At 54.0% G+C, this 24,952-nt stretch overlaps 1 protein-coding gene across 10 annotated transcripts; it reads left to right on the top strand.

Annotated features, from left to right (window-relative positions):
* Positions 1–719: 719 nt before the first annotated feature.
* On the top strand, positions 720–23,036 carry TYK2 (tyrosine kinase 2). Of its 10 annotated transcripts, none has more exons than XM_082454877.1 (26): positions 759–854; positions 1,989–2,106; positions 2,252–2,357; positions 2,673–2,888; positions 5,863–5,986; positions 6,105–6,252; positions 6,573–6,736; positions 9,660–10,026; positions 10,614–10,823; positions 10,947–11,104; positions 13,677–13,785; positions 13,880–14,069; positions 14,154–14,257; positions 14,353–14,535; positions 14,624–14,711; positions 15,630–15,757; positions 16,645–16,780; positions 16,863–17,017; positions 17,740–17,890; positions 18,350–18,456; positions 18,706–18,898; positions 19,268–19,386; positions 19,803–19,975; positions 20,195–20,312; positions 21,258–21,368; positions 21,452–23,036. In XM_082454877.1, exons 4-26 carry the CDS (start codon positions 2,693–2,695, stop codon positions 21,584–21,586), a joined length of 3,567 nt encoding a protein of 1,188 aa, XP_082311003.1. In that variant the 5' UTR covers positions 759–854; positions 1,989–2,106; positions 2,252–2,357; positions 2,673–2,692; the 3' UTR covers positions 21,587–23,036. The 10 variants fall into 10 exon arrangements, with proteins under 10 accessions (XP_082311008.1, XP_082311001.1, XP_082311003.1 ...); XM_082454879.1 differs by lacking the exon at positions 759–854 and adding an exon at positions 861–981 and having other exon boundaries at positions 2,252–2,316; XM_082454876.1 differs by lacking the exon at positions 759–854 and adding an exon at positions 861–981.
* Positions 23,037–24,952: the final 1,916 nt, after the last annotated feature.

Here is a 24,952-nt window from a genome sequence, read left to right as displayed (position 1 = left end):
GGGGAATGAGAAACTTGATCAGATATCAAGGGTTGGGGGATAACTTAGAAGGATTCTTTGCTCAGACTGGACTGTGCAGGCCAAAGACAGGACTGCGGCCAAGGTTGAGGAGTAGTCGAGAAGAGGGTTCAGAAGACTACAGTTTGGTCAAGGAGAGAGTCTGCCACCTCTCTGGACCTCAGTTTCTTTCTCTGAGAAATGGGGATAAGAGTCCCCAGAGGACTACTGCTAGCATCAAATGAGATAACGCGTGTCAAACGCTCAGCGCATAGCCTTTTCTGTAAAATGGCAGCGACCTGCTGTGTAGGCCTCAGAACTCGGATCAGGTGGGACGTCCAAGCTGCTACCTTGAGAGCAAGGGGCCCTCAGAGGACAGGGCTACAGGTGATCAGAAAAGGGATGTGAGCTGGTGGGCTGGAAATGCCTCCCGTAGAGGAAGGGGTTCTCAGGCCGCGAAGCAGGGCTGGCCAGGCAGACAGGGCGAAAGGCAGGACAGATGTAGGGCCATATGGCAGGGGAGTTGGAGGACTGAAAGACTGCCGAGCTGAGGACCTGGGCTTGCACTAAGGTCAGGTCCGGAAGCCTGACTTAGGCCCGCCGCCCGCGTGGGTAATGGAACTCGCAGTGGCTCGGAAAGACCTCACACGCCCGCCCGCTGCTGAGCGAAACATGAAGCCGGGACCAATGGGAGCGCCGCCGTAGCAGCGAGGGGGCGGAGCAGAGCGGCCGCCAATGAGTGTGCCCGTTTCAGGCAGCCAATGGGAGGCGGTGTCCCAGCGGCGATCAAGCGGCGGCTGCCCCTGGCGGCTGGATTGGGCGGGGTCCCAGGTTGGAGCCGGAGTTCCCCGGAAAGGGTGAGTCTGGAGTGGGGCGGGAGGGGGCGCGCCCGGGAGGTCATCAAGAAGGATGCGGCCGGCGGGACTGCCCTTTGCAGGAGGTCGGTAGAAGCCCCCACGCTGCCTTGGGACTGATTGATGCCCGGTGGGTACACGTCGCGGTTCCGGCCCCTGCCAGCAGGGTTTGGAGATTTCTGTTGGGGGGCGGGGGCTGCGGACCTCACCCAGACCTCATCTTCAAAGCTGGGTCTGGGCCCAGTGGGGACGAGGAAGGAGGAGATGGACACCTGCAAAACCCCATCCCCACGATCTTATCTCGAACGTTAATAAGATAATAATAGCGAACATTTATCAAGCACTTATTGCACGCCAGGCCCGGTGCGGAGCCCTTTCCCTGTCTCACCTCACTGAATCCTCCCAGCAACCCTTTGAGAGAGAGACTGTTTTATGCCCATTTTCTAAATGAGGAAACAGGCTCGGAGAGGAGTTGATTCTTGACGACTCCGACGTTGTCCTATTACAACCTTCTCTTTTCCCCCATCACTGTCTTAAATCAGTAACATCCGTCGAATCGCTGACAGCCCCTCCCTGCAAATACTGGAGACCTCAGGAGGCCTGAGCCCTGGGCCTGACTCTAGAAAAGTTCCAGATTGCTGGGGAAAGCGCTGAACACAGCCCCTCCTCCGCTCAGGGAGCCAGCAGGGACTGGGGTCGCTGGTGGGGGTAGATGTGGTATGCAGGAATCTCGGCTTGAAAGAGAAAAAGGATTATGATGATAAAACCAATAATGACTTCATTATTGTTTTTATCATATTTGTTATTTTTTCATGCCTGTAGCAAGGTACTGAACATGTGATGTGCAGAATTGTGTTGAAACGTCACAACCTAATTGATCTACAACTCTAGTTTAAAAAAAAAAAAAGATGTAGAAAAAATAACCGTAATACAATAATCTGTTTTAGTTACACAACATAAAAAACATGTGAAGTGTAACAGCAGTAATCAAAATATGAGGTGGAGGAGAATAAAAAGTATAATGTTTACCAGTCCTATCGAAGTGAAGCTGTTATTAGCTTAAAATAGGGTGTTACAAGTGTAAGGTATGTTATGTAAGGCTCATAAAATGTCTTAAACTTATAACATTAAACTTAGGGTAACCACAAAGGAAAAATCTTATAGTAATTACATCCAAACACAAAGAAAGACAGCAGGATAAGAAACAAGGAACAATGGATCTACAAAACAACCAGAAAACAACAAAATGGCAATAGTAAGTCCTTACCTATCTGTAATATGGTGACAGTGGTGTGTAATTCACTTACAACTCTAGTTTAAAAGTTAAAAAAAAAAAAAAGAATGTAGAAACTTCACAACCATCTCTTCATGGCAACACTCTCAGCATCTCCATTTTCCAGATGGGGAAACTGAGGCCCAGCATGGCTAAGTGACTCATCTGAGTCGACACAGGATTCACCCCCAGGTCTGTCTGGCCACCCCTGTCTGCCTGGTTATTTTGGAAAGGTGGGTTCAGAGCAGATTTTTTTAAAAAAAAATTTACTGGACAGAGCAGATTTTTATATTGGTGAATTCGTCCAATAAAGGGGTTTGGTGGTGTTATTGTTCATGACTGATCTGGTAGGTGGGGACACATACCCCAACTCCATCAAACGGTTGTGGAAACTGGGGCTCAGGAAGGGGAATTGGGTGCCTAAGTTTGCACAGCAAGCAGGGGTCCAGAATCTTCCCCCCAAGCCTCAGTCTGGATGGTTGGAAGGTTGAGGTGCTCAAAGGGGCCTCCAGGCTGAGGCCTGGGGCTGACAGGATGTTCCTTCCCAGGGAAGCCAGCTGTTAAGAGCATGCCTCTGTGCCAATGGGGGGCCACCACCCGGGGCAGAAAGCCCGATGGGGATGGAGCTCAGCCCATGGCCACCAGAGGAGGCCTGAAGGTGCTTCTGCACTGGGCCGGCCCCGGTGGCGGGGAGCCCTGGGTCACCTTCAGCGAGGCCACACTGACTGCGGAGGAGGTCTGCATCCACATTGCACACAAAGTCGGTGAGTCCCGGGCATCAGCCCCATGGCAAGGTGGAGGTGCTGGCAGCCGCTGGGCCTCATCCATCCAGTCGTCTGTCCATTCATTCAGCGGACATTGAGTGAGCACCTAGTGTGTGCCAGCCCCCAGTTACTACATTTGTAGAGCTGATATTCTAATAGGGATCAACAAGAAACACAATAAATAAGAAAACTGTATGAGGCCAGAGATCATGGTAAAAGATTTAAAACTTGAGGAGATAAGGGACTGAGCCACAGGTATAGCTTGGGGAAGATGGCGCCAGGCAGCGGGAACAGCAAGTGCAAAGGCCCTGAGGTGGGAACTTGCCAGCAACAGCGAGGAGGCCGGTGTGGCTGTAGCCGAGTGAGTGAAGGGGAGACAGGAATAGGTGAGGGCAAGCAGGTGATGGCACAGGTTGTACAGGGCCTCTTGGGCCTCAGGGAGGACTTTGGATTTTACTCCAAGTGAGATGGGAGCCACAGAGGACTGTGAGTGAAGAAGGAATGTAATTGGACGCAAGTGTCACAGATGATCTCTGGCTGCTGTAGGGGGAGCAGACTGTGGCGGGTGAGGGCGGGAGTAAGGACCTCCAAGTAGGAGGTGATGGGGCAGAAGTCAGCCAGGTTCAGATCTTACAGTGTTTTAAACCCCAGAGGGAGGAGTTTAGGGCTTCAAGTTTTCCCCAGGAACAGTAGTGAAGCATGGAATGGTTGAGAGAGCCTGCAGCAGATGTGCTTCAAAGTTAATTTCTCCTGCCGGAGGAGGAGAAGGTCTCTCCAAGGGGACTTTGCTTACATACCCTTTCCTCCAGGACGTCCTCTCAAACCGCCTGTCCCACAACTGGATGGGGGCCTTCTGGTAGATTTCTATAACACCTTGTACTTTCCCATCAATGGCAGATTCTTAAAGAAGTACTGTTTGCTGGGTGGTGTGAAACATGCCTGGCCAAGGACCCAGAGAACCTGATCTTTTTGAGGAAGCAAAAGATCTTAAGAGTAACTGGAGCATAGTTTTCAAGAATTTGGAAGAGGAAGTAGGAATTGAAAGCAGAGCATAATTGTCTGGGTCCAGGTCATGGTTATTCAGTGCTGAGGGGGTTGGGCTTTCTCAGGGGGCAAAGGGGAGCGACGGAAGTTTTAAGCCAGAGAGTGAAACAGATTGGTTCTTTAGGAAGTTGTCTCATAGGGAGGCATGCTCCTTCTTTGGGGGGCAGTACACTTGGATGCAATGATTCTTTTCCTTTCTTTTATTTTTTTTTTTGGCCGCGCCATGCGGCTTGTGGAATCTTAGTTCCCTGACTAGGGATTGAATCCGGGACCTTGGCAGTGAAAGCACCAAGTACTAACCACTGGACCACAAGGGAATTCCCGGATGCAATGATTTTGGAGAGCAATTTGGCATCGTCTAACATGGTTGAAATGTACATTCCCTGAGGGCACACAGTTCCACTCCTAGATATGCACTCGACAGACACTCAGCTCATGTGTTCCAGGAGATGTACACGGGAATGTTCAGAGTGGCCTCATTTATCTTAGTGAAAACAGGAGACCATCTCAAAGTCTGTGTATAGGAGAATGCACAAATCAGTTGCAGTTGAACACTGGAATACTATACAGCCAGGAAAAAGGAATTTAACCAAAGTTACACATATCACGTGTGAAGCTTAAAACCTATCGTAGCATGAAAAAACAAATTGCAGCAAATGGTATAATACTGCATTTGAATTTATAACATTCAAAGCTAGGTGATAGAGAATATGAAAATGATAAACTCTAGTTCAGGAGTATGGTTACCTCTTTGTGGGAGGGGAGAGGAGGTGGATGTAGGTGGGGGCTTCAGTTGTACTTGCCAGGTTTTATTCTTTTTCTTGTGGCTGGTACTTAGGTGATTATAAATTATTCTGAAGGACTTCCCTGGTGGTCCAGTGGGTAAGACTCTGTGCTCCCAATGCAGGGGGCCCGGGCTTGATCCCTGGTTGGGGAACTAGATCCTGCATGCATGCTGCAACTAAGGAGTCTGCATGCCACAACTAAAGATTCTTCATGCCGCAACTAAGACCCGGCGCAGCCAAAACAAAGAAAGAAAGAAAAAATTTTTTAAATTAAAAATCAAAAAATAAAAATAAGTAAATAATTCTGAACTATTTTAGATACAATTTTTAAGTGATGTGTATAAAAAATAGATGCTTGGGCAGCCAGTGTGGGGAATGACAGTAAGTTTGGAGGCTGAACTAGGGCTGAGTTTGGATTTGAAGAAAGTGGGTAGATTCCAGAGAGATGGAGGATGCAGAAAGAACAGGACTTGTGACCAATCTGATGTGGAGGGGGTGGGATGAGTTGAGGACAAGGATGAAGTCTGGCAGAGAGGGGGCAGGTTTGGGGACCTCAGATGAGATCTATTTGGAACAAGGCACATCTCAGGGGGCCCGAGATGTCTAGAGGAAGACAGCCAAGGGTTAGTTGGATATTTCTCTGGGTCTGGAGTTCAGAGAGAGACCAGGCAAAGTGCCAGCAGTCTGTAGAGCTGTGTTAGTCAGTCTATGATAGGTTTTGCTGTGGTAACAAGCAGCCCCCCCAATTCTACTGGGTTAAGACAATGACAATTTACCTAAAATCTAATGCAGGTCAGATGGTTCCCCTCTATCTTATAGCTTCACCACTAGGCATAAGGGGTTTCCAACATTCCTGGGGCAGCGAAGATGGCAGGAAAGTTTATTTCTGGGCCTGGAAAAATGTACATCCCTTATGCCCACATCCCACTGGCCAAAAACCAGCCGAATGCCTCCATCCTAGTTGCAAGGGAGGCTGGGAAATGTAGTTTTCCTGTGAGGCCACAGGATGGTTTACATATTGCATTGTCTTGTGTTGGCAAGGCAGGAGGCCCAGGGAGGGACTGTGAAGGGAGACAGTGGGTCTGGGGGTCCACAGGGCTAACAGCAGCAGGCACTGACTCCTGACTCATTTCTCCCCTGTCCAGGCATCACTCCACCCTGCTTCAATCTTTTTGCCCTCTTCGATGTCCAGGCCCAGGTCTGGCTGCCTCCAAACCACGTCCTGGATATGTCCAGAGACTCGAGCCTGATGCTGCACTTCCGCATGAGGTGGGTGAAGTCCCCTTGGAAGGCTTTCGTTCTATCACCTCCCTCCCCTGTCCCCCACCTTCCTGGACCTGGTCTGAATCTGTGCTAAACCCCAGCTGTGCCCCCTCCCTTCCTGCAGGTTTTATTTCCGGAACTGGCATGGCATGCATCCCCAGGAGCCGGCTGTGTACCGCTGCGGTCCCCCAGGGTCCGAGCCTTCCTCAGAACAGGCAGAGCAGGGGGTGCAACTCCTGGACCCTGCCTCCTTTGAGTACCTCTTTGAGCAGGTGTGAGCAGGGCTGGGGAGGTGAGACTGTTTGTGCGGGAGGTTGCAAATGAGGAGTCCTCACTTCCCTCCCAATTTGCTATAGCTAGTAGGTTTCAACTCATGCCATCTGGGATCCTTTGGCTGCCTGAACCGAAGGGTTTTGAGACTCTTAGGGTTGTAGGGATAACAGTGCTGTGATCGATTAGTGATGTCTGCCACAGGCATAGGGTTGGGCAGAGGAGGCATACATGTGGGGTCCTTCCCTTCCCCAAAGTGACCAGAAGCTGGGGAGTGAACAGGTTCTCATGCCTCCCTTTCTGCCTGATTCCCCATCCCCAGGGCAAGCATGAGTTTGTAAATGATGTGGCATCGCTGTGGGAGCTGTCAAGCGAGGAGGAGATCCACCACTTTCAGAACGAGAGCCTGGGCATGGCCTTTTTGCACCTCTGCCACCTCGCTCTCTGCCATGGTGTCCCCCTTGAGAAGGTGGCCAAGAAGATAAGGTATCTGAGAATGAGGTGGGAACACTGCATAGGTGGGTGGACATGCCCAGGCATCTGGTGGCCAGGGTAGACCTTGCATACTGTCATGCCTTCATTCATTCAACAAACATTTATTGAGCGCCTACTGTATGCTTGTACTAGTTGTTTGTTTTTCTTCCGGCCGTGCTTAGCGTCTTGTAGGATCTTAGTTCCCCGACCAGGGATTGAACCCAGGGCCCTGGCAGTGAAAGCACTGAGTCCTAACCACTGGACCGCCAGGGAAGTCCCTGGTACTAGTTTTGGGTGTTGGGGACACAACAGTCAACAGGACAGACAAAAATCCCTGCCCTCCTGGAGGTCACATCTGATGAAGGAGACAGGCAATAAACAAAATACAAAAATAAAATGTATAGTGTTTTAGACAATGATAAGTGCAATGGGGAAAAATTAAGCAGGAAAAGAGGAAGAAGCGGTGTGTCAGGGAATGAGGGGTGTATAATTTAAAACTGGGTCATCTTAAGAACCTGCTGTATAAAAAACAAATAAAATTAAATTAAAAAAAACAAACTGGGTCATCAGGGAATTCCTCACTGAGAAGGTGACATTCAAATTCAGAAATCTGAAGGAAGTGAAGGAGGGAGCCAGGTGGGTATTTGGGAGAAGAGAATTCTCCACAGAGGGATCAGCCAGTGCAAAGGCCCTAAGATTGTACCATGCTTGATATATGGTGGAGGAAGTGTGGCTGGAGCAGGGTGAGCTTGGAGGACTCCCTAGAATTCAAGGGAAAAAAGGAGGCAGGAGTCTGGAGAGCTGCTAGCCTCCACTGCAGTGAGAGCTGGGGCAATCAGGGCACACTGCCTGGAGGAGGCAGCAAGAGAAATGGGTCTTTCAGGACCTGCAGTTCTTTTTCGGCTGCGCCACACAGCTTATGGGATCTTAGTTCCCCAACCAGGGATTGAACCCATGCCGAGTCCTAACCACTGGACCGCCAGGGAATTTCCCAGGACTTGCAGTTCTTAAAACACATATTTTTCAATCCCTGTCTTGTTATCACTGGAGGACTAGGGCTGTGACAGTGAAGCCCAGGACGCTGGGAAGCCCAGAGGAGGGACCCTATCCAGCCTGGAGATCAGTGGATTCTCCTGGGGGGAGGTGATTTCTGCTAAGACCTGAAGGTTGAGTTGGCTTTATCCAGATGTGGATTGCTTTGGCCAAGCATTCGAGGGAGAGGGAACAGCATATACAAAGGCCCAGAGGCAGGAGGTGGCAAAGGCCCATTTCCAGGGGAACTGAACTCGGAATGTGATTGCCCAAGTGCAGGAGACGGCCAGGCACTAGTCAGGGAACCTTTTTCCCTGAGGGCACTAGGGAGCCCTGGAAAGCTTGGAAGTGGGGGCAGAAGGCAGCTAGAACCTTGACCTTTAGGATCTTTCTATTCAAAGGTTGGAAGAGGTGGCTTGGGACATGGAGGGTGAGGCTTGGAAATCTGTTATCTGAGTGGGCTATGCTGGTGCGCAGGTGCAGGGCAGGAGAAGGGGTGAAGGGTATGGCTTTGTGAAGAGCAGAGGGGCTTCCCAGAGCTGTGCCTTTTATTGATAATCATATTAATGATCAAAACAATAGCGACTTCTCCAATAATAATAATAGCCAACACTCACATAGTCCTTATTTTATGCCAGTCAATAGTCCTGATTCTCTCATCAGCCCTAGAAGTGGGCACTGTTTGATCCCATTTTGCAGATGAAAAGACAGAGCCCTTTAGAGCTTAAGGAAGTTGCCCAAGAGCTGGGATTTCCGACCCATAGCCTCCTCCAAAGTCCTGGGCCCTGGGCCCAGACACCACCTGGCCTCCCTGTGCTGGCCCTTTATAGCATTCTTTTTCCACCTTCATAACAGCCTGCCTGTTTTTTTATTGTTTGTGTATTTTTTTCAGTTTTAATATTTTTTATTTTTATTTTTTAAATTTTTGGCTGCGCTGGGTCTTCGTTGCTGCGTGCGGGCTTTCTCTAGTTGTGGCGAGCGGGGGCTACTCTTCGGTGAAGTGTGCGGGCTTCTCATTGTGGTGGCTTCTCTTGTTGCAGAGCACGGGCTCTAGGCGCGTGGGCTTCAGTACTTGTGGCGCATGGGCTCAGTAGTTGTGGCTTGCGGGCTCTAGAGCACAGGCTCAGTAGTTGTGGCGCACAGGCTTAGTTGCTCTGAGGCATGTGGGATCTTCCTGGACCAGGGCTCAAACCTGTGTCCCCTGCATTGGCAGGCAGATTCTTAAGCACTGCGATACCAGGGAAGCCCCCCCTAATATTTTTTAAATTGAAATATAGCTGATTTACGATGTTGTGTTAATTTCTGCTATACAGCAAAGTGATTCAGTTATCCATATATATACATTCTTGTTTTTTTCATCCTCTTTTCCATTATGGTTTATCATAGGACATTGAATATAGTTCTCTGTGCTATACAGTAGGACCTTGTTGTTTATCCATTCTATGCATAAAAGCTTACATCTGCTAACCCCAGCCTCCCACTCCATCTGTCCCCCAACCTCCTCCCCCTTGGCAACCACCAGTCTGTTCTCTATGTCTGTGATTCTGTTTCTGTTTCGTAGATAGGTTCATTTGTGTCGTATTTTAGATTCCACATATAAGTGCTATCATGTGGTATTTGTCTTTCTCCTCCTGACTTACTTCACTCAGTATGACAATCTCTAGTTGCATCCGTGTAGCTGCAAAGGCATTATTTCATTCTTTTTTATGGCTGAGTAGTATTCCACTGTATATATGTACCACATCTTTATCCATTCATCTGTCGATGGACATTTAGGTTGCAGCCTGTCTGTTTTTCTAGACGAGGCAGCTGAGGTTCAGAGAGATTAAGCCACTTGCCCCACGTCACCCAGCTAGGCCTGCAATCCCGGCCCCTGACTGGCCCCTCCTGGTCGTCCCCACAGCTTCAAGGACTGCATCCCACGCTCCTTCCGGCAGCAGATCCGGCAGCACAACGCTCTGACGCGGCTGCGCCTGCGGAGCATCTTCCGCAAGTTCCTGCGGGCCTTCCAGCCGGGCTGCCTCTCGCGGCAGGTTGTCATGGTGAAGTACCTGGCCACACTCGAGCGGCTGGCGCCCCGCTTCGGCACAGAGCGCGTGCCCGTGTGCCACCTAGAGCTACTGGCCCAGGCCGAGGGGGAGCCCTGCTACATCCGGGTTGGCGGACAGGCCCCTCCCGACCCCGGGCCCGAGTCTGCCGCCGGACCCCCCACCCACGAGGTGCTGGTGTCGGGCACTGACGGCATCCGGTGGCGGCTGGTGCAGGCAGAGGTGAGTGGGGCGCCTCTTCCATCCGGCAGTCCAGGGCAGCTGGGGGTGGCGCGCTCTTGCTCAGCCTTGGCCTTGTCCTCTGAGGGTGGTTTTCCCCCACGTGCCTCTGGGGTGTGTCAGTCTGTGCCTGGGGGTCTGTTTCTTTTTTTGTTTTGTTTTGGTTTTTTGTTTTGTTTTTTTTGGTCACGTGGCGTGTCATGTGGGATCTTAGTTCCCCGACCAGGGATCGAACCCGTGCCCCTTGCATTGGAAGAGTGGAGTCTTAACCACTGGACCGCCAGCGAAGTCCCTGGGGGTCTGTTTCTTGGGGAGTGTCCTCTGTCTGCCTGCCCCCCTGGGGACCTGATTTTTAGGGTCTGGCATCTGGGGCCGAGAGGGTGAGGAGCCTCCATTCTACTCTCCCCGAAGTTCCTGTTTCTGGCATGTGTATCTCTCTGGGTGGGTCTCCTGTCCAGCCTGTGACACTGGGATCCGTGGGGGGGATGCCTGGTCCCTCCAGCTCCCGCCTCTCCCCCGGGGGAAAGTACAGCGGGACTAAAACAGGCACTGCCCTGCTCCATTCACCTGCCCCACGTGCTGGTTTCCAGGGTCCCAGTGATGGTGGTGGTGGTGGCGGCAGAAGGATGCCCCATGCTGGCCCATCTGGGAAGAAAGCCAAGGCCCAGGAGGTGGGCAGCCAGCCAGTGGACAGGCCTCAGGAGGCCCCATGGGCCTACTTCTGCGACTTCCAGGACATCACCCACGTGGTGCTGAAAGAACGCCACGTCAGCATTCATTGTCAGGACAACAAGTGCCTGGTGGGGCCCGGGGCTGGGGGCCGGGCTGGCCGGGGGGGGCAGGGTTGGGGAGCGGTGGGAGCCTCTGGCCTGTGACATCTGCCTGATGTTGTCCTCCCCGCTGCCGCCCCCCCTGGCCTGCAGGATTTGACCCTGCCTTCCCGGGCTGCGGCCCTGTCCTTGGTGTCACTGGTGGATGGCTACTTCCGCCTGACGGCCGACTCGAGCCACTACCTATGCCATGAGGTGGCTCCTCCGCGGCTGGTGATGAGTATCCAGGACGGTATCCACGGACCCCTGCTGTGAGTGCCGGGGGCGGGGGGGGGGGGAAGCGTGGGTGGGCTGCGTGGTGGTGACTGTGAACTGGGCAGTGAGCTCTAGGGACCGTGGGGTTTGAACGAGGTGTGTGCATGTCAGTGTCTTAGTGTGTGCATTTGTGTCTTAGGGTGTGAAGGCCTGTGTGTTCACCCATGTGTATAAGTGCACATGTGTGTGCAGCCATTCATGTCGCCGTGTGTACATGTCAGTGTGTGTGTGTGCCTGTGAGTGTGGGTGGGTGTGCATGCACGTGTGTGAGAGCATCCGTGTCTAGTGTGCACACGCGTGTGTCTGTGCGTGCGTGCATGTACACGTGCCAGGATTTGCTCATACTGCGTTGTGACGCGTTCACGTCAGTGGGTGCTTGCGTGGGTGCACGTGCGACGCGTGCACGTGTGCAACCAGGGGTTATGGGGGGAGAACGGGCACCTGTGATGGCATGGACGGCATGTCATGCTGAGAGTGCCTGGGTTTGGGACTGTCACCGTGCACGTCTGCATGTTTAACAGCCCATTTGGCATGCAGCTGTGTCACTACCCTGGCGAGTGCGTTTTGTTTGGTTTTGTTGTTGTTGTTGGTTTGGCCGCGCCACGGGGCATGCGGGATCTTAGTTCCCCGGCCAGTGATGGAACCCGTGCCCCCTGCAGTGGAATCGCGGAGTCTTAACCACTGGACCACCAGGGAAGTCCTCCAGCTGCGTTTTAAATTGTCAGTGTGTGTTTTTGCACGTGACAGGACTGGTGAGTTTTGCTGGGCTATGCGTTGTCCAAACGCTGGTGGCTGTTCAGATATACGTGTGGGTGTTTATACCCCTGCAGGCATGTGTCTGTCCTGGTACTTGTGGATCGCTGTCTGAGCACTCCTGCTTGGACGTGTGGGGCTGAGAATGTGAAGTGTCAGGGCTTGATGTGTGTGGCCATCCTGTATGCTGCCGGGTTGGGGTTTGTTACTCTCAGCTTGTCTGGTCATTGGCCCTGTGCCTGGGTGTCCCCTGTCCTACCTGTGACACTGGGACTGGCCCCTGGGTCAGTCTAAGAGGTCTCACCCTTCCAAGCCTAGACTCTACACCAGAGGAGGGTGAAGTGGTCGTTTCACCTCTCAAGGGCTGTGGCCGTACAGGGTCTATGGGCCATGTCAGCGTGTGTCTTAGTCCATTCGGGCTGCTGTAACAGAATGCCAATGACTGGGTGGCTTAGAAACCACAGACACTTATTTCTCACAGTTCTGGAGGCTAGAAGTCCAAGTTCAAGGTGCTGGCAGATCCAGTGTCTGGTGAGAGCCCCATCTCCTGTTACATAACCGAAGTTCAGTCTTCTGGCTGTGTCCTCATGTGGTGGAAGGGGTGAGCCAGATCTCTGGGGTCCATTTTATTTTATGTATTTATTTATTTAATTTAATTTATTTATTTAATTTATTTTTTGGCTGCGTTGGGTCTTTGTTGCGGTGCCCGGGCTTCTCACCGCGGTGGCTTCTCTTGTTGCGGAGCATGGGCTCTAGGCACACGGGCTTCAGTAGTTGTGGTGCTCAGGCTTCAGTAGTTGTGGCTCGCGGGCTCTAGAGTGCAGGCTCAGTAGTTGTGGCACATGGGCTTCGTTGTTCTGCGGCATGTGGGATCTTCCTGGACCAGGGCTCGAACCCGTGCCCCCTGCATTGGCAGGCGGATTCTTAACCACTTCGCCACCAGGGGAGTCCCTGGGGTCCATTTTATAAGTCACTAATCCCATTCGTGAGGGCTCCACGCTCATGACTTAATCACCTCCCCAAGACCCACCTCCTAATGTCATCACCTTGGTCGGGGGTTAGGGCTTCAACATAGGAATTTTGGGGGGACACAGACATTCAGTCTATGGCACCACATATGTAACTGTCAGAGTCTGTGTGGCTGTGTCACCTTGTGGTACCTGTTTGTGCTTATGACAGTTGTCACCTCTAGGTCTGGGGTGCCAGTTCCCCTGTGCCGTTATGTTACACAGCGGCTGTGTCTGTGATCTTTCATACTTTTTTTTTCTTTTTTTTTACGGCCGCACTGCGCGGCATGTGGCTTCTTAGTTCCCCGACCAGGGATTGAACCTGCACGCCCTGCAGTGGAAGCGTGGAGTCCTAACCACTGGACCACCAGGGAAGTCCTCTGTCTGTGATCTTTTCCTTTCGGTGTGTGACAGACTGTGCATTGTGCGTCACCCTGGGAGTGGCAGTGTCTATGGCTGGGTGTGTGCCCATTTGGTATCTGATGGCTGTTTCCTGTGTGTGTGTGTGTGTGTGTGTGTGTGTGTGATCTTGTCAGCCACGGTGTCCACAGCTGTTGCGCACGAGCGTGTGCCTGTTCCGGTACCTGTGTCTGTGTGTGAGTTTTCATGCATGGGACAGTGTTACATGCGTGTGTGTGTTCAGACACAGTGTCACCACATAAGCTGTGTCTGACATTTATCCCAGCTGGGAGTGTGCCCCGCTGGGCAGGTTTTGTGTGTCCTTGTTGCCAGGTGTGGGCCCAGCAGTGCCCCCAGGTGCCCTGATGGTGCCCCTTTTTCCCCCACCCCCACCCCCACCCCCACCCAGGGAGCCATTTGTGCTGGCCAAGCTGCAGCCCGGGGATGGCCTCTACCTCATCCACTGGAGCACCAGCCACCTCAACCGCCTCATCCTCACGGTGGCCCAGCGCGACCAGGTGGGCCTGGGGCGGGGGTCCTGGGCTGGGGCTGGGCGTGCTCCCTGCCTGGACCCCTGCTCACCGCCCTCACCCCTGCTGCCACCTGCTCCAGGCACGTGGCGTGAAGGGCTTGCACCTACGGAAGTTCCCCATCGAGCTGCAGGCTGGGACTGTCGCGCTGGAGGGCTGGGACCGGTCCTTCCCCAGCGTGCGCGAGCTGCGGGTTGCCCTGCAGGGCTGCTCCCTGCGGGCCGGCGACGACTGCTTTTCCCTGCGCCACTGCTGCCTGCCACGACCAGGAGGTACCAAGATGGGGGTGCCACGGGGCCGGGGAGGGGGGGCCTCTTCCCTCCGTGCCAGCCCTCAGGGACTGCTTCCATCCCCAGAGATCTCCAACCTCATCGTCACGCGGGGACCTCGGGCCAACAGCAGGCCGCTCAACCTCAGCCATCTCAGCTTCCACCGGGTCCGCCAGGAAGACATCACCCAGGTGCGTGGCGCAGGGGTGGCCCCTGCGGGCGTGGGGCACCAGGGAGGCCGCCTGGAGCTGTTGTCATGGAGATCTTCCACACCATGTCCCCCCAGCTGTCCCACTTGGGCCAGGGCACGAGGACCAACGTGTATGAGGGCCTCTTGCGAGTGGGGGGCGGAGGCCCCGAGGAGGACAAGGTGGATGGCGGGGACCCCCCCATGCCCGGGGCGGGCTGTGAACAGGAGCTGCGAGTGGTGCTCAAGGTGCTAGATCCCAGTCACCATGACATCGCCCTGGTGAGTGAGCGTGGCCAGGGGATGGGCGGCAGGGTGAAGAGGGTCAGGGTCAGGGCCTGCAGCCCCTTAACCTGTCCCGTCCCCACAGGCCTTCTACGAGACAGCCAGCCTCATGAGCCAGGTCTCCCACGTGCACCTGGTCTTCGTGCACGGCATCTACGTGCACGGCTCCGAGAGTGAGTGGGTCCTGCCCCACCCCCAACATACACACACACCCCACCCCACTCTGCCCCACTTACAGCCCGACCTCACTTACACTCTTGACCTGCATCCTTATCCCTGACTGCACACTGACCTTTGAGCTACACCCCGACCCCTGAACGCACTCCAGTCTGTGCCCATCGACTCTCACCTACAGCCTAAACCCTGTCTACACCATGACCCTTAGCAGCTCCCTGATCCCTGGCTACGCCCCAACCGTCTACCTACACCCCGACTCCAGACTGCATCCCTAGCTCCATCTACCCCCCAAACACCTCTACAATCCAGCCCCTGTGCATCCTCTGACCCCCTCAATACCGTGACAGCATGCAGACCCCAGCCTTGTTGGCCACCCCGATCCTCCCAGACCTCAGCCCCTGCTCCTCCCCCACCTCTCCCGCTACTCTGTGTGTACCTCCTTGTACAGGGCGCCCACGGCCAGCCCCCAGACCCACCGACCTCAACGCCATGTGTCCATCTCTCCTGCCTTCCCCCCAACGCTGGCCTACGTGCCGACCCTGCACACCTCTCACTGCACAAGCACCCCCAGCCCTGTGGGATCCCAACCTCCAGCTCCACTTCTTCCGCTCGTCTGCACCCTCCCCCCGGTTCCCCAGCCCCGTCCTGACCTTTGTCACTTACTCGCAGCCTCCTCTCTACCCCAGCCCCACCCTGGACCCAAATGCCACCATTCACCTCGGCCTCACCCTGCACCCACCTCCGCCTGCCCTCTGTACTGCATTCCTCCACTCCCCAGAGTTGCCCCCAAGCCTCCCCCCGCACCCTTGCCCGACACCTTCCCCACCTACAATCCCAGTCCCCCTGCGTCCTGCCCCCTGGCACCCTGGAGGGTAAGCTGGTGGGCAGCACCTGCAGCGGCTGGGCCTTTGCAGACATCATGGTGACGGAGTACGTGGAGCACGGGCCCCTGGACGTGTGGCTGCGGCGGGAGCGGGGCCACGTGCCCCTGGTCTGGAAGCTGGCAGTGGCCCAGCAGCTGGCCAGCGCCCTCAGCTACCTGGTGCGTGGGCTGCGGGCGGGGCCTGCGTGGGCGGGGAGGGCCAGGGCAGCCCCCACTTTGTGTATGGAGGCCTGAACGCATCCGTCCACGCACTAGATCTTCCCATGAGCCTCCTCTGCTCGCGCACCCCTGTGGCTCCCGTCTCTTCCACCTCCTCCACTTGGTGTCCAAGGCCCTGTGGCAGTCGCCTCTGTCACTCTTGCCATTTGTTCCCCAGCCCTTCCTGGTCCAGTCACCCCAGTTTCCAGAACACCCCCTGTGTGCTGGGCTCTGTCCTAGGCCCTGGGGACCCAACAGAGAACAAAACAGACAGAAGTTTCTGTCCTTGGGGAGCTGGCATTTTAGTTGGGAGGGACAAACGAGAAATAATAGTTAGTACGTTACATTACATAATATGCCAGAAAGTAGCAAGAACTGTGGGGAAAAAAGCAGAGGTGGAGATGAGGATTTGATACAGTTTGGGGAAGAGGTGACGTCTTAAACAGGTGGGTTGGGGAAGGCCTCACTAAGGTGACCTGGAGGTGACATGGGGTGGGGGGAGAGGCGGGTAGTTGTGAGTGTATCTGGGGGAAGTGCATTCCAGGCAGAGGGAACAGCCAGTGCAAAGGCCCTGGGGAAGGAGCATGCCTACCATGGGTTTGAGGACCGCAGTAGGGTCCTCTGGCCTTTTGTCCCTGGCCGAGAGCCTTGGCCACCAGCACTGGGAAAACAGGAAGGACCCACTGGAGACCCAGTGCTGCCGTGTCACTCTGACAATGGATTGGCATCTCCATAATGACCGTGATTGTCTTTTTCACTTGGGCTGTCCCTGGGGGGACCGTGTGGGATGGGGTAGGGGTGGGGTCTACAGCCCCCAGTGGCCACGCTCCCTTTCCCCTCCACCCCAGGAAGACAAGAGCCTGGTTCACAGCAACGTGTGTGGCCGGAACATCCTGCTGGCACGGCTGGGGCTGGCGGAGGGCACCAGCCCCTTCATCAAGCTGAGTGACCCCGGCGTGGGCCTGAGCGCCCTCTCCAGGGAGGGTGAGGACGCAGGCAGGGCTGGGCACAGGGACGGGCTTCCCCCACTCCTTTTACCTTGCTGACCTCTGACTCTGGCCCCCAGAACGGGTGGAGCGGATCCCCTGGACAGCCCCTGAGTGCCTGTCCGGTGGAGCCAACAGCCTAAGCACTGCAGCCGACAAGTGGGGCTTTGGTGCCACCCTCTTGGAGATCTGCTTCGATGGGGAGGCCCCCCTGCAGGGCCGCAGCCCCTCGGAGGTATGTCCAGGGGACCCCTGGGCCCTTCCCACAAAGAGGGCTGGCACCGCCAAGGAGTCCAGAGGGTGCATTCAGGGTCCAGAGCTGCCTCCCCTCTGGCTGTGCAGCCTCGTCTCCCTGGGGCTCCATCAGGTCACCTGTCAGTTGCAGTGAACTGCAGTCCCAACCTCATAAGGTCGTTATGGCACAAAGCAAATAGATCACATGCTTTAGGCAGAGTGACCAGGGCATCAAGGGGGAGGCACAGGCTGTCGGGAGGAAGGGGACCCAGAGGATGCCCCTGACCCAGCTGAGGGATGGGGCAGGGCTTCCCAGAGGAGGTTTTAATCTAAGTGCAGAAATAGCACAGTGTCCCAGGCTAGGAAGAGCAGCCTAGGTGGTGGGCGCAGCCTATGCAAAGGCCGGGAGGCTTTGGGGCATTCAGGGAGCTGCAGTATGCAAAAGCGTCCTGGGAGCAGAGGTGCGTGGAAGTCAGGGCAGGAAGGGCCAAGTGTGAGATGCTCCAGCACAGCACAGTCTGCTCTACTTGGGTTCCAATCCTGACTCTGCGGTGGTCGGCAAGTCTGCATCCCATTGCCGAGGCTCAGTGGCCTCATCTGTAAAATGGGAATGACAAGAACAAGGACCTGGCTGGTCCAGCCCTGCTCTGGGGACTTGACTCTGCCTCTTGGGGAAGGGGACTGAGGGTGTACACTGACTCCTTCCGGTCCCCTCTCCAACAGAAAGAGCGCTTCTACCAGAAGCAGCACAAGCTGCCTGAGCCCTCGTGCCCAGAGCTGGCCACACTCACCAGCCAGTGCCTGACCTATGAGCCAGCCCAGCGGCCATCCTTCCGCACCATCCTGCGTGACCTCACTCAGCTGCAGCCCCAAAGTGAGCATGACTCCGGGGCGGGGACCCTGGAGAGGGGGAGGGGCTGGAATCCCTGCTGACTCGGGCATGGTGCACCCAAGTCTTTGTACAGTGGCTTAGGGTGTGTGCCGGTTTCTAATTCACTTAAGTAAGGGGGAGGGGAAGCCTCGAGCTCTCCTTTATGTTTTGCTTGGGGAGAGCCACAGCTTCTTTGGATGAATTAGACCCTGGCAAATTTTTTGGTTATTAATGAGAAGTTTGTGCCCTTTACCCCATCTCAGAACATCCCAGGTTTTGGTTATGTGTGCAGCCAACTCTGTGTTTTGGACAAGAAGTGGAATTTTCCAGCCCTTGCAAAAAAAAAAAAAAGTTTCCTTATCTCTGGGATCAGATGCTGGGGATAGCAGTAGCTGGCTTTCTGTGTCCCCAAGTGTGGACCCTTTTGGGGAAAGGGCTGTGTTCCAGACTCACCCACTGTAGCTCTTCCAGATCTCGTTGATGTCTTGTCTGTGAACCCGGACTCACCGGCGTCAGATCCTACGGTTTTCCACAAGCGCTATTTGAAAAAGATCCGGGATCTGGGTGAGGTAAGGGCGAGGCCTGGAGGACCGGGTTGGCGGGGGGGGGGGGGGGGGGGGCATGGGCTGCTAGAAGGCCCTGGCCTTAGAGACCCTCAGCTTCAAGGGAGGCCCCTGGGAATTGAAAGGGAGGCCTCGGCCCCAAGGGGACCCATCCACATGGAGTAGGTGGAGCCTTGGATTTTCCAAACAAACCTTCCTGGAGGTGGGGCCTGGGGAGCTGGGGGTGGGGCTGACGCTCCTGCACGCTCCGGCCAGGGTCACTTCGGAAAGGTCAGCCTGTACTGCTACGATCCAACCAATGACGGCACTGGTGAGATGGTGGCCGTGAAGGCCCTCAAGGCAGACTGCGGTCCCCAGCTCCGTACAGGCTGGAGGCGAGAGATCGAAATCTTGCGCACACTCTACCACGAGCACATTGTCAAGTACAAGGGCTGCTGCGAGGACCAAGGTGGGCGGGGCCTAGAGATGTAACAGGGTGGGGCTATGTCTTGGGTGTGGCTTTGTGGGCGGGGCCAGGAGGACCTGGCCAATTAGAGCCTCTCAGTCCCAGGCTGGAGGATGCAGTTTGCAGACACCAAGGTGGGCGAGGCCCGGCTGCCTCCTTTCCATCCTTAGGCCCTCTGCTGGGGCCAGGATGGGTGGGAGTCAGCTCCCTTGCCTGTGGACGGGTTCAGGATGGGTCCGCCCCACCTGAGGACTGGTCCTAGTGTGGATGGATCTTGGTTTTCCCTCCCCACCTTGGGATAGGGGGTGCAGGGTGGGCAGCCTGTGGTCCAGGTCTCTACCACCCTTACGGGCCCCTCCTCTCCGGTGTCAGGCGAGAAGTCGGTACAGCTGGTCATGGAGTACGTGCCCCTGGGCAGCCTCCGAGACTACTTGCCCCGGCACAATGTCGGGCTGGCCCAGCTGCTGCTCTTCTCCCAGCAGATCTGCGAGGTGGGCCTGCCTGCCCCTGCTCCCAGAACCTGCCCCCTTCTTTGGCTTGGCCTGAGCTTCCTGTCTACCCCGCCAACCCCCCTGGGCCTGCTCTCCTCCATCCTTGTCCATTCTGCCGATCACCTGGCCACACCCCCGCTGGCCCGGGCCCCCACCCCCGCTAATGCCCACTGCTGACGTGATCAGGCCCGGCAGGCCGGCTTCTCCCAATTCTCCCGCCCCCTGCCCCAGGGGAGCCCCCCATGTGGCTCCACCTCTGCTGTCCGGCTCTGCTCCTTTTTGCTCTGGCCCCACCCGCCGTCCTGCCCGTTCTCGCGCCCGGTCCCCGCCAACTTGACTGTCCCCCAGCCATCCTGGTCACTGCTTCCCAGGCCCGGTCCTGCCCCCGTGCTGATCCTGACTCGCCCCGCCCCCAGGGTATGGCCTACCTGCACGCGCAGCACTACGTGCACCGAGACCTGGCCGCACGCAACGTGCTGCTGGACAACAACAGGCTGGTCAAGATTGGGGACTTCGGCCTCGCCAAGGCCGTGCCCGAAGGCCACGAGTACTACTGTGTGCGCGAGGATGGGGACAGTCCCGTGTTCTGGTAACCAGTGGGACCCAGCCGGAGGGAGGGGCGCCAGGGTCACCTGGAGCAGACAGGGTGGAGGAGATGGATACTGGGGTCTCAGACGACAGGGCCTTGGTCAAGTGACACTGCACCCCCTCTTAAGGGTGGGGCCCTAACTGGGGCCACAGGGCTCCTAAGCCTCAGGTAAGGACTCCAGCTTGGTCTGGCCAAGGCCTGAGTGCCCTTTCTCCCCAGGTATGCCCCGGAGTGCCTGAAGGAGTGTAAGTTCTACTATGCATCCGACGTCTGGTCCTTTGGGGTCACCATGTATGAGCTGCTGACCTACTGTGACTCCACCCAGAGCCCCCCCTCGGTGAGAGCCAGGCCCGCACCCCGACCCCATACTAGAGGAGTTAGCGAGGCATGCATTCCGTTCCCAGCTCCCCCACCCTAGCAAGAGCTTAACCCACCTGAGCCTCACAGTCGCATTCTGTAAAGTGGGCCGGTTACACTGCAGAGGGCTTGGATTGTGACAGAAACCCACTCAAATCGGAACGGCTTATTCTGCCATTTGCAAACCCCACAGGGACAGTGGGAATGTGGCTTGATCTAGACCTTCAAATGCCCTCAGGAATCCCATTTTCTCCATCTCTCAGCTCTGCTCTTCTCCGTGGTAGCATTTTTTTTTTTCGCCGTGCCACGCAGCATGTGGGATCTTTGTTCCCTGATCAGGGATCGAACCTGTGCCCCCTGCAGTGGAAGCACCGAGTCTTAACCACTCGTAGCATTTCTCAAGCAAGCCTTCCCTGTGTTGTGGCAACAGTGGACTCTGAGGGGAGGAGGGTCTTTCTCTTTCCAACATAATTCAGGACTCTCTGATTGGCCCAGCTTGGCTCACGTGCCCTCCAGGGAGCCACTCACTGTGTAGTCCTTGGCTGAGGGGAGGAGCCTAGAGTATGTTAGGGGTTTATTCCCAAAGCCAATCAGAGTGCCTTTATAGGAGAATTAAAAAAAAAAGGTTTCTGAACAGGCAAAAACAACTTGCTGAGGCTTAATAATAATAGCAAGCACCTAATTCAGACTTACTCTATGAATATTAGTTTATCTAAGTTTCACAATAACCCCAGGTGGTAGATGTTATCACCCATTTTACAGATGAGGGAACTGAGGCCCAGAGAGGCGAAGTCATAAGACCAACGTTATGCAGCTGAGAAGTAGTAGAGATGGCATTAGAACTCCTGCCGTCCAGCTTCAGGCTCTTGACCTCTATCTAGGCAGCCCCGCCTCTTAAAAAGAGCTTGTCCTGTTTCTTCTGTAGAAATTCATCGAGCTCATAGGCCTCACCCAGGGGCAGATGACAGTGCTGAGGCTCACTGAGCTGCTGGAACGAGGGGAGAGGCTGCCACAGCCAGAGAAATGTCCCTGTGAGGTGAGACCCTCCCTTTTCCCCCTGCCCCCACCATCGGACCAGGGAGAGAGCAGAGATCACAGCCTCAGTTTTTGCTTCCCTAGATCTATTGCCTCATGAAGAACTGCTGGAAAGCAGAGGCCTCATTCCGCCCGACCTTCCAGAACCTCATACCCATCCTCAAAACGGTCCACGAGAAATACCAAGGCCAGCCACCCTCAGTGTTCAGTGTCTGCTGAAGCCCGCCAGCAGCTCTGCTTGGGGGGATTGGAGCAGACAGTACCCAAAGAGAGGGAGGGCCTCCTGCTCCCCACCCTAAGAGGAGCCCAAGAGGGGGTGGTCAGCCTCACTGACTCCCTGTGCCTTACCCCTGTCTGGAGGCCCCACCCCTCTGAACTGACTTTCCTTGTCTTAGTCCGTTTGGGCTGCTATAACAAAACGCCACAGACTGGGTGGCTTATAAACAACAGAAATTTATTTGTCACAGTTCTGGAGGCTGGGAAGTCAAGATCAAGGCACCAGCATGGTTGAATTTTGGCAAAAGCCCTCTTACTGGTTCATAGCCTATGCCTTCTCACTATGTCCCCACAAGGTCCAAGGGGGCAAGGCATCTTTCTGGAGCCTCTTTTACAAGGGCACTAATCACATTCATGAGGGCTCCACCCTCATGACCTATGCACCTCCTAATACCATCACTTTGGGTGTTAGGATTTCAACATAGTGATTTTGAAGGGACAGAAATATTCAAACCATAGAACCTTCCAAGATCATGAGCCTGACACAGGCTCCTGAGGGACCCAGGACAAGCAAGGAGCTAACCAGGCCCTTGAATCCAATCTTTTTATCTTCCCCCAGCTCCTGCCCTTGGAGCTCACTATCTCCCCTAACTGGTTAAAAACTCATATTTCCTCTGCTAGAGGCATGGTCCTTGGGCCCTTCTTCAGCAAGTGTCCACTCCCCTGGGGACTGCAGCTAGAGCAACTCATTGCAGAAGAAGTCAGATTCAACTATTGAACCTTTGCTCACCTCTAAATCACCAGCCAGCAATTAGACCAATGCCTGGAACACAGAAGGCCCTCAAGATATATGTTAAATATATCAACAAAGGACCTGGGGGACCACATGCCATGTAAATAAGATTGCCAGTTTCACCTTTTTCTCGCTGTGTGACCTCAGGCAAGTGGCTTCCCTTCTCTGGGCCTTAGCTCTCAACTATGAACTTGGGATGGTCATGCTTGCTGCCTTGTAGGACTAATGTCAAGAGCTAATGAGGGCTTCCCTGGTGGCGCAATGGTTAAGAATCTGCATGCCAATGCAGGGGACACGGGTTCAAGCCCTGGTCTGGGAAGATCCCACATGCCGCAGAGCAACTAAGCCCGTGCGCCACAACTACTGAGCCTGCACTCTAGAGCCTGTGTGCCACAACTACTGAAGCCCGCTCACCTAGAGCCCGTGCTCTGCAACAAGAGAAGCCACCACAGTGAGAAGGCCACGCACTGCAACAAAGAGTAGCCCCTGCTCGCTGCAACTAGAGAAAGCCCGTGCACGGCAACAAAGACCCAACACAGCCAAAAATAAAAACAAATAAATTAATTTTTAAAAAAAAGAGCTAATGAGGTCGTATCTGTCAAATGCTTAGCAGAGAGATATGCAAACAACTGCTCAATAAACATTTGATATTATTGTTAATCTGGTGTTTGCCAACGTGTTTCTGCTTAACAGGTATACTTGAGGTGGGTCTGCCACATTGTGAAAGGCAGATTTCTTTCCCATGGGATTTTCTAAGACCCTGTGCATTGCAGCTTTCCTGACTGGACGGTTTCACACTATTCTAGTGATATTTGCTTTTTATAACAGTTTTTAAAATTAAATATTCATTATAATTGTAAATCTTCCTTTTTTTTTTTTTTTTTTTTAAAGGTAATATTGCCATAGGCAGTGAAATGTTTCCCTCCTCTGTCCATCAGCCACCACTGTCACCTCCCCGGGAGACAACTAATGTTATCTGGTTTCCTGTTTTGGCTTCCAGAGACATTTTATCCAGATACAAGGAAATCTGTGCACATATTATATTTCCCCATTTTTCGCAAAAATAATAGTATGTGCTGCTATATAGAGCTCTAGCCGGTATCGTTTCTATTTTTTTCCCACATAATAGGCCTTGGAGGCAAACAGTGTTTTCTCTTTCTATTTTATGGTTGTGTTGTAGCTCATTCAAATGTCATCGGCATTTGTTCATGTAATCATTTCTAATCCTTTGCCATACCCAGGCTTCTGCAGTGAGTAACCATGTGTGCACATGGTTTCACCCACGTTCAAGGGTATCTGTAGGACAAATTCCCAATGGGAATAGCTGCACGATCTAACCTGGTAATTTGGAAAGTCATTGCCACTAGAATATATTTTGATAGTTGATAGGGCAAGTCTCTCATTCTTTTCTCAAAATTATCTTGGCTTGTTCTTGGGCAGCTACTTTTTTTTTTTTGCATTCTCTTTTTCAAAAATTATTTTCCAGGACTTAGCTGGTGGCACAGTGGTTAAGACTCCACGCTCCAGTGCAGGGGGCCCAGGTTCGACCCCTGGTCGGGGAACTAGATCCCACACGCCTGCCAAACTGAGAGTTTGCATGACACAACTAAGGAGCCAGCGAGCCACAACTAAGGAGCCCTCCTGCTGCAACTGAGACCCAGTGCAACTCAATAAATAAATTTTTTTTTTTTTTTTTTTTTTTTTTAAGAAATGCATTGGTAAGGGCCACCAGCATCCTCGGCTAGCTCTGACGGCTGTCCTCTGTAGGCTGGAGATGCTAATGGGGGATGCTGGATTGTGAAACTTAATTCCTTATTTATTTATTTATTTATTTATTTATTTTTGCTGTGTTGGGTCTTCGTTTCTGTGCGAAGGCTTTCTCTAGTTGTGGCAAGCGGGGGCCTCTCTTCATCGCGGTGCGCGGGCCTCTCACTATCGCGGCCTCTCTTGCTGTGGAGCACAGGCTCCAGACGCGCAGGCTCAGTAGTTGTGGCTCACGGGCCCAGTTGCTCCGTGGCATGTGGGATCTTCCCAGACCAGGGCTCGAACCCGTGTCCCCTGCATTGGCAGGCAGATTCTCAACCGCTGCACCACCAGGGAAGCCCTAAATAAATATTTTTAAAAAATTATTTTCCGTTATGGTTTATCACAGGATGTTGAATATAGTTTCCTGTGCTATGCAGTAGGACCTTGTTCTCTCTGTTTTATTCTTTTTCTTTTTTCTTTTGTCCTACCCAGTTACATGGAGATTTTCTTGCCCTTTTGGAAGCCTGGTATCTTCTGCCAGTGTTCAGTAGATGTTCTGTGAGAATCCTTGCACATGTCAATTGTTTTTTTTTTTTATTTGGCCGTGCGGCATGCCATGGGGGATCTTAGTTCCCCGACCAGGGATGGAACCCATGCCCCCTGCAGTGGAAGCACAGAGGCTTAACCACGGGACCACAAGGGAAGTCCCTGTAGATGTATTTTTGATGTATCTATGGGAGAAGGTAAGCTCCACGTCCTACGCCTCCGCCATCTTGATCCAATCTCAGGACCTTGTTGTTTATCCTTGTTGTAAACTCTGTGTAATAGTT

The sequence above is a fragment of the Balaenoptera physalus genome (assembly GCF_965194825.1).
Source record: "Balaenoptera physalus genome assembly, chromosome: 3".
In the NCBI taxonomy this organism is placed as follows: Eukaryota; Metazoa; Chordata; class Mammalia; order Artiodactyla; family Balaenopteridae; genus Balaenoptera; species Balaenoptera physalus.
Note: the sequence above shows the minus strand (reverse complement) of the source record. Positions and strands in the feature narration are given on the sequence as shown.